The 18,297-nt window shown below is 43.9% G+C and overlaps 1 protein-coding gene across 5 annotated transcripts in view; it reads right to left on the minus strand.

Moving 5' to 3' along the window:
* Positions 1-18,295, minus strand: part of APTX (aprataxin) — a 35,547-nt gene extending 17,252 nt beyond the window's left edge. The window contains exons 1-2 of one of the 5 annotated variants that reach the window (XM_058565954.1): positions 17,930-18,295; positions 8,880-8,964 (exon numbers count right to left, since the gene is read on the minus strand). Coding sequence is in view for 1 of the 5 variants with exons in the window: in XM_058565948.1 (XP_058421931.1) it covers positions 1,180-1,190 (11 nt within the window). In the remaining 4 variants the exon portion in view is untranslated. Of the gene's footprint in view, positions 1-1,179; positions 1,667-1,687; positions 1,767-8,879; positions 8,965-17,929 lie in introns of those variants that run through there. The other 4 variants (XM_058565952.1, XM_058565950.1, XM_058565948.1 and 1 more) reach the window with 4 other exon arrangements.
* Positions 18,296-18,297: the final 2 nt, after the last annotated feature.

Consider the following 18,297-nt stretch of genomic DNA (forward strand, 5'->3'; position numbering starts at 1 on the left):
GACAGGTCTGAGAGCTAGACTGCAGAGCGAATGGGAGGTGAGGAAACAGAGTCAGAATTTAGAACACTCTTTAAAACAGTTTGGATAAGAAGGGGAAGAGAGTTACCGGATGACAGCTAAAGGAAGATGGATCACCAATAACTTTTTCTTTCTTTCTGGCTTGGGTTGGGGGGGTAGGCAGGGATCTGAAAAACCTGACCTTGTTTATACATGACTGGGACATAGATGGGCTGAAAAGACAAATGAAAACAAGGTCTCAGAGGTGAAAGTATAAAAGAAAGGTCAGAAGCAAAGATAAAAGGATCTGCTTTGATCAGAGGAGACAGCTCATCTGGAGACTGAGGGAAAGGTAGAGGTGGGTGTAAATCCAGAAGACTATGTAAGAAGGAAAAGCAGGTGCAGAAATTTGAGGGAAAGCACATCTGATGACCTCAATTTTCTCCATAAAATAGTAGATAACAACGGAGTGAGGTGTTTGGGAGCTCAGTGAACAACTGAAGACAATCAATATAGAATAGTGGAGAACTTTCAGGCTAAGGTTAAGCTTAACCTTAAATTGTGGCTCTACTACCTACTCATTGAGTGACTTGGGGCCAGTTGTTTAACCTGAGCCTTTATTTCTTCAGCTGTAAAACGATATTAATAATTGCTCTGGGGGCCGGCCCGGTGGCGCAAGCGGTTAAGTGCGGTGCGCTCCGCTGCAGCAGCCCAGGGTTCCCCCGTCCAGATCCCTGGCGTGCACCGACGCACTGCTTGTCAAGCCATGGTGTGGCGGCATCCCATATAAAGTGTAGGAAGATGGGCACTGATGTTAGCCCAGGGCCAGTCTTCCTCAGCAAAAAAAGAGGACTGGCAGATATTAGCACAGGGCTGATCTTCCTCACAAAAAAATAAAAATAAAAAAATAATTGCTCTGCACCACAGGGTTGTCACAAGGGCTAAATGAGGAAGTATTTAAACCTGTATCTGGCAAAAAGTAAGCATTCAACACCATTATCACTCTTGTTAATAGTGAAGGCAGAAGTAGAAGCTAAGGACATGTAAAAAGACCACCGTCAGCTCTGACTGTGCAACCATGGTGAAAGGGCACCAATCTGTATTGTCTCCCCACACGAACAGTCCTGTCTCAAGTGCTCTAACGACCTCCAATATAAGTCAAATTCCCAAAAGCCTGCAAACCTGGACCACATTAATTCCAATGGAAATTAGATCCCTGCTTTGTTGAGCCGCTATCACCAGTCCGCGAGAGAGAAGGCTTGCTTCTTCTGGCCTTCCTTGAGGCCGCTGTGGAGGGCCCTCGAGTTCCTTTCAGGGAGCGTTTCAGGAGGAAACAAGGTCCTTCCCGACAAGCTGAGCCGCCTCCTTGGGTTGGACAGTGCCCACCCTCTAATCTTTTCTCTGCTTGTCTTGCGACCAACCTAGGTACAGGTGTCGGGGCCACAGGTGAGCGAACGCCAAGAGGGGCAGAGACCAAGGTGAGCGCCGCCCAAACACCGCCCGAGGGAGCAGGAGGGCAGTGAGATGCCGAGCGCCCTGGAGCCAGAGGATGGGGCAGGCCCTGCCAGGAAAGAAGCCCTGAGAGCGTTATTCAAGGCCCAGCACTCACGGGCAGTACCGGACTAGCCTAAGGCCCACACCCACGCCTTCAACACGGCTGGCAGAGGCGGCAGGCCCACCACTGCCTTACCTCGAGACGGCGGGGACCGGCACGTCACGTCACTCCTCCGTGCCGCACCACTTCCGGCCCTGCAGGATGACGTCGCGAGACAGGCTGCAGCGCAACCAGTGACGTCACCCGTGCCTCTCCGAGGATTGGCTACGAGAGTCTTGCCCGATGCCCGGATCGGGAAGTCCCCGCCCCAATTGGTCCCTCACTGGGCCGTGGTTCAGTTGTGGTTCCTGGAAGATAATCCGGTGGGGACGAGCACTGTCAGCATCTCTCTATCCGAGACCCGCTCCCCTGTCCCCGCCTCTCAGTCTCTGAGTTGGAGGAGACTTCAGGCAGCTATCCCCTCTGCGGCCGTTTCTAGGCAGCCGTGCAGCCTCTTGACACTCCCTCCGTAAGGAAAAGCTCGCTACCTTTAAGGCCATCTTTTTGGCCGCAGACGGTACCTACTTGTAGCATTGTTTTCCCTCCGCCTTTCAAAACTACAATCTGCTTTCTCCTTTTTCGGGGGAGAAAGGACTGGAGGGGCTAGAAGCGGGGAGACCTGCTAAGATTCTTTGAGTGCTGTCTTCACTAAATGAACTGACTGAGGAGCAATAAGGGAGGAGAGAAGCAGGATGCTGGAATGAGATGTTTACTGACTTTTATAGTAATTCCAGGATGTTCCCTAAAAGTCATGTGTTGCAATTATTGGAAGGCATGTGGGCAGATAGAAAAATTCCTATCTCGTGAATGAAGGCATAGTTTATAATTTTTCTCAAACTCAATAGAAACTGAGCCTTAGGGTGTCGCATTTCTTGATCAAGGTGGAATGTTTCCTTCCATAGAAAAGCAGCGACTCAAAGGTGCGATGGAGATATCAGAGCTATTAAAACAGAGGGTGGGAGGATCTTCCAGGAAACACGGAAGAGAGACTTCTTAGCAGAGAAGATGCCGGTTTATATCAGGGTCACACCAGGAAGTGGGGGAACACAGGAAGCATCTCAGCAGCCCCACGGGCCTCATGGTGGCAGAATGTGGTTCACACTGCTCCAGGTAAAAAGACGAGGCTCTGGTGACCTGACCAGTTTTGTTGTTCCCTCAGAATTAAGCTTCTCTTAGCCTGTGCTTCTACCTGACCTGCCTTCGTGTGTCTTGCATTCAAAGTTGGATTGGATTATTCTAATTGGATTATTCACCATATATTGTGCAAAATTGGGCAGAGTTTCCACGCCCAGCCTATTAGGTCTAGCCTTTAGTCTACAGAGTATTACTAGCCAGAGAAGCAGGGTCACATGGCATAATGCATGGCTAAGGGCATGGCAGGCACTTAAGGCTTTCATGGACCCCAGAACCAAAGATTTATCACAAACAGATATATAGAAATTAATAAAGAGTAGTCTGCAGAATTATCTAATGTAGTAGCTCACAAAGCGTAACCCTTGGATCAGTATCAGTAGCCTCACAACACCTGGGAATTTATTAGAAATGCAAATTCTCGGGCCTCACCCCAGGCTTACTGATTCTGAAACTCTGGGGTGGGGCCAAGCAATCTGTTTTAACAAGCCCACCAGGTTATCCTGATGCTTGCTCAAGTCTGACATTCACTGAGGGAAGGCAAATGCTTCAAACTGTACACCATGATAAATGTGTGTTGTTAGCCTGCTCAGGGCTTTTGGGGGATTTTTTTTATTTTTAATTGTGGCAATTTCAATTCAGCAATTCTTATTTGTGTAAATTGAGGATGTTGCGATGGTCTCTCCTGAAATTTCTTGTAAACATATTAATAAAGTCACAGGAAGCCCTTCTAACTTATCCTGCCTTACCTTCCACCATCTCTTCATCCCCGGCCTTGTACCACCAATATTGACCACCCCCTCCCCCCAATACTCTAGAGAAATTGATAAGCTATCCCTGCTAAGCCCTGGCCCAATTGCTATACTCTATTGCATTCCCTGATGTTCATGTTATTTCCTCTGGAATGTTCTTCATTTTCTCCCTAATTCACTCCTGCCTCCTCCAGTCCATTCACACTGCAGCTAGAGAAAATGTTTCAAAATACGAATCTGATCCTGTCACTCCCCTGCTTCAATCCTTTCACGGGCTTCTACTGCTCAACCAACTAAGACTGAACTCATTGTTTAGTCTTACTTTTAGAGAAGATCCTATCTCTCTCTCTAATCCCATCTACCACTCTCTCTTTGCCTGTCCACATACCCAAACACAGGGGCTTTCTTTCAATTTCTCAAACCCACTCAGTCAAGTTTATTGGCTAACTTAAAGGTTAATGGTGCTGCCCTTGTACCATTCTCAAACCACGTGAATCCTGTACTATCCAGGCCCTCAACCTCACAATTACAGATAGTTAACAGCAACTCCCAGAACAGAAGGGCCTGGGCTCCTGGCATTGTCAAGCTCAGCTCTTCTCATTGGTCTGGTAGGAGGGCCATGGCTGTAGGAGCCCACGTGGACACCTGCATCCCACATTCTCCAGTGTCTTGGCCTCTAGCCGGATAAAATCAGAGATGCTCCAGGTCTCCACTGGCGGGCACACATTCATTCATTCAACAAGTATTTTTGAGCACCTTCTACATGTCAGGCATTGTTTTAGATGCTGGGGCTACCACAGTGAACAAAACAAAGTTCCTGCTTTCAAGGAGCTTACAATATAGTAGAGAGAAGAGTAGGGAGAGGCAGACCATAAACAAAGAAAGATACAGGTCATGTGGGGATAAGTGCTGTAAAGAAAAAGCATGACAGGGGCCAGCCCCATGGTGTAGTGGTTAAGTGCATGCACTCTGCTGCTGGCGGCCCGGGTTCGGATCCCAGGCATGCACCGAGACACCCCTTGTCAGGCCATGCTGTGGTGGTGTCCCATATAAAGTGGAGGAAGATGGGCACGGATGTTAGCCCAGGGCCAGTCTTCCTCAGCAAAAAGAGGAGGGTTGGCACATGTTAGCTCAGGGCTGATCTTCCTCACACACAAAAAAGACATGTAGTGAAAGAAAAATACTCTTTTAAAAAAAAAAAAAGAAAAAGCAGGATAGAAAGTGATGAGGAAACTTGTGTATTGCGGAAGGCCTTTTTTGAGCACAGACCTAAAAGAAAAAGGAAGTCATGTGGATTTCTAGGTGAGACGTGAAACCATCAAACGATTTGAATCAGAGGAGTGACTTTTTTTTGAGCCCTGCCACCTCCAACCACCCACAGTGACATATTTTTAAAGGATCATTCTAATTATTTTATGGGACAGGATCTTAGACGAAATGGTTTACAACTGTGGTTTCTTCCAACCTTGATGTCTGTACCCACTCAAGAACCACTTACAGTGCCTCCTCTGAGTTAGGCAGTGACCTGGTGTTGAGGACAGAGAAGTCAGCAAGCCACACACAGCCCTGCCTTCAGGGAGGTTGCAGCCTGGCGGGCACAGCCCCAGCACCATTCACCTTTCACACACTTCCCTCTGCGCTTTCTACCCTCCAGAACCCATCGGTATCCTTCCTGCCAGTCTCTCCGACACTGACCCAGCTGCTCTTTCTCCCATTTGTCTTTCTCCTTATACTTCAGCCTCAAGGCCCAGGGCATTTTCCTGACCATGGTTTGGCTCCTCTTGACAACAAATTTGTATGTCTACACTTTTACACTATTCAGACAACCCTGGGACCCTCCTATCTTGTCACTCTTTTCACCACCAAAGCTCCAGCTCTGCAGGTCAAAACAACACCGTTTAATTAAATTTACTCTTTCTTCACCATACTTTCAACCAGAGTAAAACATCTAGTTACACAGAATAATATCACTCTAAACTATATGGCCTGTAACAAAAGTTTTTAACTACTCTCCAAAGAACTTTTGGTACAGAAGAGACCTCACTTCCCACCCATGTGACTTCTCCCTGAAGTCTTAGAGGGGACATGGCATATGTAATTGAGGAGAAAAAGGAACACAAATATTTTTTAGAAAATATAGATTTAGCCTTTCTCTCTGTGATAGTCTATGACTTTACTAGACCCTATTGATTCTCACCTCTCAGAATTCTCACCCTTATATAGAAAAGACCCTAGCACATAGTAGGCACTCAATCAATATTTTAGTAACTCAATATGGTGATTTACTAGCTATATTAGTACCTCTGCTAGAATAGGATGGTAATTCTTATGACCATTATTATTATTAGCAAACACTTATATAATGTTTACTACATGCAGACACGATTCTAAGCACTTGACATGTATTAACTCATTTAGTCCTCACAATAGCCCTATGAGCTAGGTACTATTATTATCCCCTTTTACAAATGAGGAAACTGAGGCACAGGAAGGATAAGTAACTTGCTTGTTGCAGGGCCAGGATTCAAACCCAGGGAGTCAGCTTCCAGAATCCCTATTCTTAACCACTACACTGCCTTTTCCCATTTCCTGTCCTAGGTCTGGCAGTGCCATTGCTGTTGAAGTAAGAACAAGGTAAGGTTACACACCAGAGGATGAAGAGCATCTTCGTCGTGATGAAGACATCATTGTGACTATGCAGGTAGAAAGCTGCACATAGGGACCAAGTTCCTGCTCTTCAGTGTCAATGACAACAGGGAGATGACAGTCAGAAATGAGAGGTGGTGACACCCTCCAGAAAGAAAGACGCTTCCACCACGCCCTACCCCCAAGCCTCTAACTCTGCCAGCTAAAACAACTGAACCTCAACCTGTGAGCTCAACTCAACCCCAGTCCCTCTACAGGACCATAAAGAGCCCTGAGTCAGCTCCGCGCTGAGTCTTTTTTTTTAAACATTCAAACCATACCAACCACTTTTTTTTTATTTATTTAGGAAGATCGGTCCTGTGCTAACATCTGTTGCCAATCTTCCTCTTTTTTCTTTTTTCCCCCGCAAAGCCCCAGTACATAGCTGTGTATCATAGTTGTAAAGTTGTAGCTCTTCTGTGTGGGATGCCGCCTCAGCATGGCTCGATGAGCAGTGAGTAGGTCCGCACCCAGGATCTGCACTGGGGAACCCTGGGCCACCAATGCAGAAGGCACGAACTTAACCACTGCGCCACCAGGCTTGCCCTGCTGAGTCTCTTTTAATGCCAGTGCCACTGTGATCTGTGACTGGGGCTTCCTGATGCTCAGCACAGAGACCAATGGCAGAGGCCCACCCTGGCATCATCACCAGCCCTGCCTCTGCTCTGAAGGCTATAAGCCAATAGCACTCTCAAGGTCACCTGGAAACTGACCTCCCAGTTTGAAGACTACAGTACTTTCCTGACCCAGCACCACCACTACCACCACCAGCAAGTGTGTACATACACAAACGCCCCTGAGCCCACTCCCATATTTGGAGAAGACATGAGAAATGTAACATTACGGGGCCAGCCCCGTGGCATAGCAGTTAAGTGTACGCGCTCCACTGCTGGCGGCCCGGGTTCGGATCCCGGGTGCACACCGATGCACTGCTTGTCGGGCCATGCTGTGGTGGCGTCCCATATAAAGTGGAGGAAGATGGGCACAGATGTTAGCCCAGGGCCAGTCTTCCTCAGCAAAAAGAGGAGGATTGGCATGGATGTTAGCTCAGGGCTGATCTTCCTCACACACACACACACACAAAAAGAAATGTAACATTAAAATATTGAAATGGCAGGGCCGGCCCTGTGGCTTAGCGGTTAAGTGCACGCGCTCCGCTGCTGGCGGCCTGGGTTCGGATCCCGGGCGTGCACCGACGTACCGCTTCTCCGACCATGCTGAGGCCGCGTCCCACATACAGCAACTAGAAGGATGTGCAGCTATGACATACAACTATCTACTGGGGCTTTGGGGGAAAAAATAAATAAATAAAATCTTTAAAAAAAAAATATTGAAATGGCAGTTTAACCCAACAGTAGAAGAAATATTTCCTAACTGTATTGCTTGATAGCAACCAAAGGGGTGCAGAGTTGGGGAGCAGGATTTTAGGTCTTGGTAATCGGGGGGCCTTTCTAGAGAGAGGTCTTCGAACTGGGTCTTCTCCATGTGACACTCACTCAATAAATACTTCTTGACACTTGCCATATGCCAGTAACTGTCCTAGGTGCAGGACAGAAAACACTGTGAAGCCACGATCACGAGCGCTCCACCTCAGAAACAGATTTAACTCACTGAATCGCTTTCTGGTGTGCTGCCACCGGGCTGTAAGAGGCATCCTTGTGACCTGGTCCCGTCAGGGATGCTGTCAAGGACACTGCTCCTCATGTAACACAATGTTCTCTTTATGAGCATCCCTGGGAGACAGTCCAATCTGATCTCAGTTCCGGGACTAGTTTCACTTCTCAAGAGTAACAGGTTTGTTTCTTTATCTATGGACACCATGAATTGTGGGATCCATGAGGCTGTCAGCCTAGAGACAAATTCAGGGCCCAGCTGTAGCAAATGTGAAGGTCATTCCTATATGCACTTTTATCTTTGTCCCTGGCTCCATTTCGTCTCTACCCATGTTTTTATTTCTTCATTCTCTGCACTTTTAATCTATGGCATCTTGGGGGGTGGGGGAGTGTGATTTTTTGTTTTTTGGGCTTTTCTTGTATCCTTGGAAATGGCTATGAACCCTTTCTGGAAGAAGACATGGCAATCAATGTTTATAATACGTTATACGTATTTACATAAATGCAATGATAGAGGTGTGTCCACAGGGTGAGGTAGGCACACAAGAGGGCTTAAAAATCGGTCAAGAGTATTAGAGAGGACCTTGCTTAGGGGTCTTGAGTTGGTTTTTCTCTTGTTTTGTACTTTGTTTTGTTGAGGATGTTCTAGAATTTATTCACATTGCAACAATTGTTTAACAAAATTGAGTTGTTTCCAAGTGCAAGAAGATACTAAAAAAATCTTACAAAGTAGATTTTTATGTCATATCATGGGTTTACGGGACACCATAGAAATTATTTCCAACAAAGTGAGGCTACTTCCACAAGTTTCCTTTCATCAATTTTTTTTCTGAAAAAGAAGATCCTGGGGCTAAACGATTCACATCTACATCAGAATTTATGAGCAGAGAAAGAAATTCAGATGGAATATCAAACTTAAGTTAGAAGATATTTAATAGCAAAGTGAGATAAAGAATTAAAATAATTATCTAGAAGATAAACACACAAAATGTTATCAACTGGGTTATTCAAATAAATGAGGACAAACAGGATTTAGGAATTAAAATTATCAAGAGTCTCAGATTTGGAAGGGATATTAAAAATCATTTAGCTCAGGTGCATACCTACCTGTGAAGCAGGGTTCTTCCTTAATCCTTCATTCCATCCTGCAGGTGTAGCCCAGTCTCGGCGGCTCCCTGGATCATGTGGCTGCCTGTGGGAGAACAGGGAAGGAGACAGAATAGCTGCTGACACACTGTTTTAAGTGTGCTGGATCAGCAGATTATTTTTAAATACACTCAATTTAAGCTTTTTAAATCTCTTTTCTTAAGAAAGAGTTCTAGCAATATAAAAACTCATATTGACAAACTGCATACAGAGAACCTCAGGAAATAGGTCAGGATCTCAGGGATGAAGCATTCCACAATTTACAAAAAGACAGCAATAAACATGTTCACTGCGTGGCCTTTCATCCTTCAAAAGTATGAAAAATTACAGCAATCTTCCTTCAGGTTAAAAAAAAGAAAGAAAGAAAAATTTAACCAATATACCCCATGAGCTCTCTCAGCTATCTACAAGGCCTGGAGCTTTAAAGGGAATACTATTCTGTCTTTGCGTTCAGGAAAATTGTTGACTTTAACCTAGAGTGACTATATAGAATACATTACCCTCCCCCTCGCCTTTCTATTAGAATTTTTTTTTAATTTAAAAGCAAAATTGTCTGAAAATTGCGCGCTGCTAAGAGGAAAGGCTACTCTGAACTCAACAATTAGTCACTCCAACGTTTCCCAGAGGAGGGCAGCCCAGGCAGGCAGAAAAACCAGCGGACTATGGTGCTAGGCTGGATGTTGCATGAGGGCAGGACCCAGCTCTGCTTCTTCACAACTGTATACCCAGAGCCTGGTTTAAAGTCTGGCACATGCACATCCATTCATTTGCTCAACAAATACCTCTGGTTCGGTACCTACTCTGTACCAGGCAGTGTTCTAGATGCCTGGGAAACATCACAAAACAAAACAAAGACCCCTGCCCAAATAACATTTCAATTCTGTTGGGAAGGCGTGTGGAAAGAAGAGACAATGGGTAAATAACGTGCTATGTCATAAGTGCAATGGAAAGAGGAAACGCAGAGGAGGGTAAAGGGGACCACGAGTGCCGAGGAGGGCAGCAGACTGCAGTTCTGAATAGGGCAGACACCTAGGCCTCCGTTGAGGAGGTCATATTTAAACAAAGCCTCGAGAGAAGTGAGGTGTTCAGTAAACATTTGTTGATCAAATAAATGAATGAAAGCAAAATTCAGGAGGCAGGAAAGTTCAAGGCACGTTCGGGGGATGGTGACAAAACAAGCTGGGGAAGGTAGGCTGTTGGAGATGCAGCTGGGAAGGAGGTGGAAGGCTCACTAAGAAAGACCCTGGGTAGAGCTAAAGCGTATGAATTTACAAAATTTAGAGTTTACAAAGAAATTTCACTTACAGTCTCATTTAATTCTCACATTCCTAATAAGGTTAATTTCATCTCCATTTTACCAATAAGGAAACTACACTTAGAGAAGCTGGGTAATTTTCCCAAGATCACACAGCCAATAAGAGGCACAGCCAGAACTTAAACCTGAGCTTCTGACTTCCAACTTCCTACCGCCCTATCACCTCCCCCAAGAAAAAGTACTCGTAATGGAAAGAAAGGAGAGTTATACACTATACACTAAAATACAAAAATGCTCACAAGCCAGTTATCAAAAAACATAGAGATACAATGTAAAAATAAAATTTAAGGTAAGCTTTTAAAGTTATACACCCTGTAGAGCAACCAATAGAATGTGGGTGCTCAAAAAAAGTTCAAGAACAGTAAAGAGCCTATTCCGAATCATGTGTACCGTGGTACTAGCAACAGAAAATACGTGGCTGCAAACCTATTCTATCATAAAAGCCTTTCGATTCACTATAAACTTTTTGAAACTTTTATTTTCAGATTGAATCTACTTCTCTTACAAACAATAATATTTCGTGACTTGATTTCCATTAATAAAAATATTATTTCTCAATTACACAAGAAATACATGAATACTTTCTTTCAAATTTATTTTTGTAAGGAAGATCGGCCCTGAGCTAACATCTGCCAATCCTCCTCTTTTTTTGCTGAGGAGGACTGGCCCTGGGCTAACATCCATGCCCATCTTCCTCTACTTTATGTGGGAGGCCGCCACAGCATGGCCAGACAAGCAGTGCGTTGGTGCACACCTGGGATCCGAACCAGCCAACCGCCGCAGCGGAGGGCGCGCACTTAACCGCTTGTACCACCAGGCCGGCCCATGAATACTTTCTTTAAAAGGTTAAAGTCCCCAACCCTCCACCCACCTCCATCCTGGTCCTCAACCTTGGAGATAAGTAAGAAGCACTGTCAGTGTGGAGTGTATCCTCCAGGTCTTTTTCTACAGATGCTTGTATATCCAAGTGCTTCCTGAATATCTATGCTTGGATCTTAATATGTTTAAAACTGAACTCATCATTTTCCCCTCAAAGATAACCTGGTTCTCCTTGATTTCTTGTATCAGTGAGTGCATCACCCCCTCAGAAACTTTACATTCCGTATTTCATCCGCCCACTCTCCTACCACATCTAACCATCAATCAATTCCTGTAGGTTTCCTTCTTCAATATCTGCGTTACCACGCTCTCTTCTCCATTCCTACTTGCACTGCTCTAATATTGGCTCTCTTTACCTACTACTTCTACTGCTGCAGGGCCAGCTTCATAGGCGTGGGACCCGGGCAGTCACACAGGGTCTCATGCTTATAAGGGCCTCATGCTTGGTTTCTGCTGTCACTGTCTTGAAATTCTTAATAATTTTTGAACAAGGGGCCCTATGTTTTCATTTTACACTGAGTCTCACAAATTACAGCCAGTCTTATACTACTGTAATAGCATCCTAACTGGTACCCATTTTCCCAGTCAGGCCCTGCTGCAACCCACCCTCCATAATTCTGTAGGGGATTAAAAAAGAAGATATTCCACCGCAGGATCAAGCAATATCGGCACAGAGGTCTGCCCAATTTGAGGCTGAGAAGTTAAAGTATAACTTTAAACTGAAAAGATGAATTATTGAGGAATTAAATTTCCATATAACCAAGGATGTAACCACATTATCTGTGGATACTTTTGCATTACAAATACTTAGGAAAATGGCCAAAGTAAATACAACCCTCTGTGAAGTCAGAATGGTGTGGGGAAAGAGCACAGGCTTTGCATTCAGAAAGACTGGGTTCAAATTCCAATTTGACCATTTATTGTGGGACTTTGGGCAAGTTACTCAAATTCTCTAATCTTTATTTTCCTATAGGTCAAATAGAGAAAATTATCTGGCAGGACTTTTGTGAGACTCACAAAATAATAGGGATCCAGTTCACTTCAACAAACACCGTGCCAGACCATGCCTTCATGCTGATGCCATCAAGATAAGACTTCTCTCTAAAGCGTACAGCATGGACGCCGGGGAGTAACTTCACAGTGGAGAAACCCGACACCACCAGCTCAGCCAGGTGATCACGGTCAACATGCACAGTGTAAGTCATGTTCTTAGTATGCACCCGGGATATGATATGATATGATGAAACTAGCACTTTACCTCTGTGGTCGTCCTCCCCAAACCCATAAACCCAGTCAAACCATGAGAACAGCATTAGACAAACCCAAATTGAAGAATAGTCTACAAAACACCTGGCCAGTACTTCTTAAACTGTCAAGGTTATCAAAAATAAGGAAAATCGGAGAAATCGTCACAATCAAGAGGGAGCCTAAGGAGACATGATGATTAAAAGTAATGTGGTATCATGGATGGGATCCTGGAACAGAAAAGGACAGTAAGTAAGAACTAAAGACATTCAAATAAAGAACGGACAGTAGTTAATAATAATGTATCAATATTGGTTCATTAGTTGTAACAACTGTACCGTTCTAAAGTAAGATGTTGACAGTAGGGAACACTGGGTGCCAGGTACACAGGAACTCCTTGTACTATCCTTGCAACGTTTCTGTAACTCTAAAACTCTTCTGAAACTAGAAGTTTATTTAAAAAATAATAACCGGGGGTGGAGAACAGCTCATAAAGAAGACGGCAACTGTGTGTACTCAGAAAGGTAAGAGAAGAACCAGAGCAAACTGGTGACGCTCAAAAAAATATTTCCAGCCTCACTAGGCCGCACAGTCAATTCAAAACTAAATGTTGCAAAAATTTAAATCAATTTATACAAGCACAAAAAATAGCATTTTAGCTAGGATTTACTTTCCATTTTGTGCTTTCCAATAAAATTTTTTTCTTTTTAAAGAAAAAATGTATAGTGGTAATTCTACACATCCAAAATTAGACTCATTCCCCGCCCCCCCCAATAATTCTGGCCTCTTCCTCCTCTTTCTGGACTCCCCGTCTCAGGAAGGGCAGCCCAATCATCCTGGTGCTCAGGCCAGAAAGCTGGAAGGCAGCCATGACTCCTCCCTCATCCCTGCACCCAGTCACCACCACCTGCAGACGCCACCTCTGTATTTACGTTTCCCTCCCTCTCCATGTCCACTGTTGAGGCCTTACCACTTCTAATCTGAGCTCTCATCATGGAAGCTTCCTACGAATCCATCCTTCACATTAGCACCCAAAAGATTAGTCTAAAATGTAAATATCATCAAATCATCTGTAAAATAGGGTTGATGTGGATTAAAACATGACAACATTTGTAAAGAGTTTAGCACAGTGCCTGACAGACACTCCAAAAAAAAAAAAAGTCAGCTGTTAGAGGTTATATAACCCTATCCCTAAAATCTTCCAGTATCTCTCAGGAGCTTTCAAGATAAAATTCAAACTTTAGCATTTTGCTTAAGCCCTTATGACTTGGCTCCTGACAAGCCTCCAGCCATCTCCAGCTACCACCATGGACACCTGTGATCTGGTCACATGGTTACTGAAATAAAATATAATGGTAAGCAAAGAGACCATTTGTGATAGCAACAAAAAGACAACATCTAGTAACATCTTTAGGAAGAAGTGATCAGGACCTAGTTTAAAAAAAAAAGTATAAAACACAATAAAGAAATATACAGTTAAATGCACAGTATACCTTGTTCATGCGTAGGAAGATTCAGCATTATAAACATGTTAATTCTCCCAAACTGACTGATATATAAGAGCACTGTAACCACAATCAAAATCAAAGTGGGATTTTGGGAGAATCTGCCAGAAATATTCTTAAGTTCATCTGGAAGAATAAACACACTAGAAAATGCCAGAAAAATTGTGAAAAGAAGGAGCAATGAGGGGAAACAGGCCTCCCAGACATTAAAATGTATTTATTTTAGGGGCCGACCCGGTGACACAGCGGTTAAGTTCTCGAGTTCCGCTTCAGTGGCCCTGAGTTCGCCAGTTCAGATCCTGGGCTCAGACCTACTCACTGCTCATCAAGCCACGCTGAGGTGGCATCCCACATAGAAGAACTAGAAGGACCTACAACTAGGATATACAACTATGTACTGGGACTTTGGGGAGAAAAAGAAAAAGGAGGAAGACTGGCAACAGATGTTAGCTCAGGGCCAATCTTCCTCAAAAAAAAAAAAGAAAAGGAAGAAACCACTTTACTCTGTAGCATTAAAAAAAAAGTCACATAAGAACATTTACTAAGGGGCTGGTTATGAAACAAATTACTAACTTTCCTCTGTATAAAAACAAAATGTATTTTAATGGAAACTTAGTATACAATTAAAGTGGCATTTCATATTACTCAGGAAAGATAGAGTATTAAAATTGTGTTAGACAAACTAGCTGGCCATTTGGAAAAAAAATGAAGCTCAGTTACTTACAAATAATCCTCAGCCCTCACACCAAAACAAATTCTAGGTCGAATAAAGATTTAAATGTAAAAAATGGAACCACGAAGTACTAGAAGAAAACCTGGGAGAATACATTGATAATGCTGGATTGGTGAAGCCTTTCTAAACATAACAAATAAAGGAGAAGGGGGAGGCGGAGAGAAGGGAGGAGAAGAAAAGAAATGCAAAAGTCAAAAAAGAAGAGTTAAAACTTATCTAAATAAAATTAAAAGCTTTATATGGCCAAAATATATACATAGAGATACAGGTACTAAGTCAAAAGCTACAATACATCAGAGAAAATAACTGAGACACACGACAGACTAAGACCTACTATCTCTAATGTCAAGTGCTATTACATATCATTAACATAGTGGAGTTACACCACAGAAAAACGGTCCAATAAAAAGAATGGACAGTTGACAGAAGAAGAGTTGGTAAACATTTAAAAGATGCTTAAGAGGCCAACCCCGGTGGTGTAGTGGTTAAGCTCACGTGCTCTGCTTTCATGGCCCAGGGTTCACAGGTTCGGATCCTGGGCACAGACCTATGCACCACTTAACAAGCCATGCTGTGGCAGGTGTCCCACATATAAAGTAGAGGAAGATGGGCACAGATATTAGCTCAGGGCCAATTTTTCTCAGCAAAAAGAGGATTGGCAACAGATGTTAGCTCAGGGCTAATCTTCCTCACCAAAAAATAAATAAATAAAAAGATGCTTAACCACATTATTAAAGAAACTCAAATTAAAACAACAGATATCACATTTTAATCCCTAAGGTTAGCAAAGATTTAAAAAAACACAGAACCCTCCATATTGGCAACACCCACTCATGCTGCTGGCGGCAGTACAAACTGACATGGAAAGTTATTTATTACAATTTTAAATTTGCATTCGCGTTGACCCAGCAATTTCAATTCTAGACGTCCATCTTACAGATATACTTGCTTGAGTGCCCAAAGCTGTATTTGAGAATTTCTCTGCAGCATTGTTTGCAAAGCATTGGAAATTGCCAAAATGTTCATCAATAAGGGAATGGTTAAATAAATTATAGTGCCTGCATACTATCTAATATAAAGTCGTTAAAAATAACAAGGTATATTTATTTATTCTGACCTGGTAGGATGACAATAAATTAAGTAAAAGGGCAAGTGCAAACAGCATGTATAATATGATCTCATTTCTTTACAAGAAAAGATCACATACTAAATTATTGCTAATCTTTTTGCATTTTATGTAAATAAGAGTGCTTCTTAAAAGTGTTAACTTCTATTACTGAAAAGCCAGAATATTCATCAGGACATATTTTCAGCATCACTGAGATAAGTTTCTATAAAGGGAAAAATGTCAAACGGAACATATGTATTGATGTTTTTTAAGGCAACTAAGAATCACCTAATTTTGCTGTTGGGGTGACAAGTTACTAGTTCAAAGCTTACACTGGGAGGAGGAAATTTTATATTTTTCTAATTTTTAAATAAATACCACATTCAAATGGGTTAAATATTCCAAAGTTACAGAAGGGTATATTGTGAAATGTCTCCCTCTCATCCGCCTCTCCCCAGCACCTAGCTCTCCCCACAAGCAACCATATTACAAGTTTTGGGGTATCCTTCTGAAATATTCTATGCACACACAAGCAAATAAGTACAGTTTTTCCCTTCTTGTAACCAACTTTTATGCCCCTTATGTTATTCTTAATAAACAATTAAGCTCACTTAGTGAGGTTGCAGATTTTAAAAGCATTTTCAATATCATGTTTCATAGTCTTAGGTGCGCACTCTCAAGGAGGTTATCTTATTTGTATCACACTTCCATCTTTCTAAAAGTTGTGGGAATTTCAACTGGGTTCCTTAGGCAAAAAGAAACACTAAACATGGTAGGATTTATGAAACACTAGACATGGTAATATTTATTGTGGAAACTCTTGGTTGAAGTGATTTGATATACACAGTACTGAAGCTCATTTCACATGCTTAACCAATGTTAGATTCATAGACACAGTTCATGTTACAGTAGAGAAGGAACTTTGGGACTACAACACCTACATAACACATGAACAATATTTATTATTGTTCACTTACTGTTCTTTATTAACTGCTCATGTTTTCACAACTGCCTGTCTCTCAGCCTGGATACTCATCTGGACGGTGCCAGGTCCCCCTACTCAGCACCCCAATACTCCTTTATTTGCATTTATCACACAACTTCTCCTTTACGTGGTGACCTCCTTGCCGGCAGAGACCATGACTTCGTGATTTTCACATTATCAAGCCCTAGTACCCTGCCTGGCAGCATTAGACTTCTAGTAACTGCTAGTGAAAAGGAAAAACTTTATACCAGAGGTGGTATTTGAGAAGGTAACATCTAAGATTGGAAAAATTAGGTGTTTGTCAGCCAGAACAAAAGCACAGAGAGGTGAAAAAGTGCCTCTGGGAAACTGCAGATAGTTCGGTGTGACTGGCATGCACCTGTTTTGTTGTTTTGTTTTTTTGCGAGGAAGATCAGCCCTGAGCTAACATCCATGCCAATCCTCCTTTTTTTTTGCTGAGGAAAACCGGCCTTGGGCTAACATCTGTGCCCATCTTCCTGCATCTTATATAGGACACTGCCACAGCACAGCCTGACAAGCGGCACATGGGCAAGTGCCCAGGATCTGAACCCCCGCCGCCAGCAGTGGAGCGTGGGCACTTAACCGCTATGCCACGGGCCGGCCCCTGCATGCACCATTTAAATAAAAGAGAGAAGACTGAATACGCATGGGGACGCCTCCAGGATAAAGTTCAAAAACTGTTTAGCAAGACATACCAAGAGGTGTTCCCCAACTAGCTCTGAACCCACACTCCCTGCCACTCCAGCTCCCTTAGCCCTGGCTATATCCAGTTACTTGCAATTTCCTGGAAACATATTCTTTCACACCTCAGCCGTCCTTTGTACTTGTCTTTTGCTGGGAATGCTCTTCTTTCTTCAAAACTCTGCTCAACCGCCCCTTTCCCAAGGAAGCCTTCCCTGTTCCATCAGATGAATACAGGAGCCTCTCCCCGGCTAACCTGTCTTGTGGTGCCCTTATAGTGCATTGACTTGTCTGGTTCCCCACTGAAATCTAAGCAATGTGAACCCGGCTTTTCCAATTTTGCATCTCCAGATTTCTTGGTGCTAGATACTCCTAGCGGTGGTGTTCAGGGAGGAAGACAGACTCTCTTTTCCATTATACCCCCGTTCCAACATTTGAAAGCCCACAATCACTTTGCAGACCGTAGATCACGGTTCACAGACCTGGGGGGGGGGGGGCTTAAAAGTTAAGTCAGGTAATTGAAACAATTTGTTAGCTACCCTTGGTGGCCACTCTGTGTCCCCGGCTCGCCAAACCGGGGAACGCCCAGCCAGAGCAGTCCATGGCGCTCAGTCTGCTCCAAAGCATGACAACGTCTCCCCGTTCAGCGCTGCCCTGAGCCCAGCGTGCAGGAGCCAGGAGGCCGCGGCAGACAACGTGTCTCGGAGGCTGGACTTGCACAGAGAGCTCTTCCGAGGCCGCGGGCTGCGCGTGAAAACGAACCAGACCCAAGGCCTGCGGGACTGTTCTGTGGCCCAGGACCCTCTTGCTCAGCATTTCCTGCTCGGCGGGTTCCCAGAACCTCAGGGCTAAGGAAGCACGCCGGTGAGAGGCCCCAAGAGGCGAGCGAGGCGCCAGCGGGAAGAGG

This window comes from Diceros bicornis, chromosome 22, assembly GCF_020826845.1.
Source record: "Diceros bicornis minor isolate mBicDic1 chromosome 22, mDicBic1.mat.cur, whole genome shotgun sequence".
Taxonomy (NCBI): domain Eukaryota; kingdom Metazoa; phylum Chordata; class Mammalia; order Perissodactyla; family Rhinocerotidae; genus Diceros; species Diceros bicornis.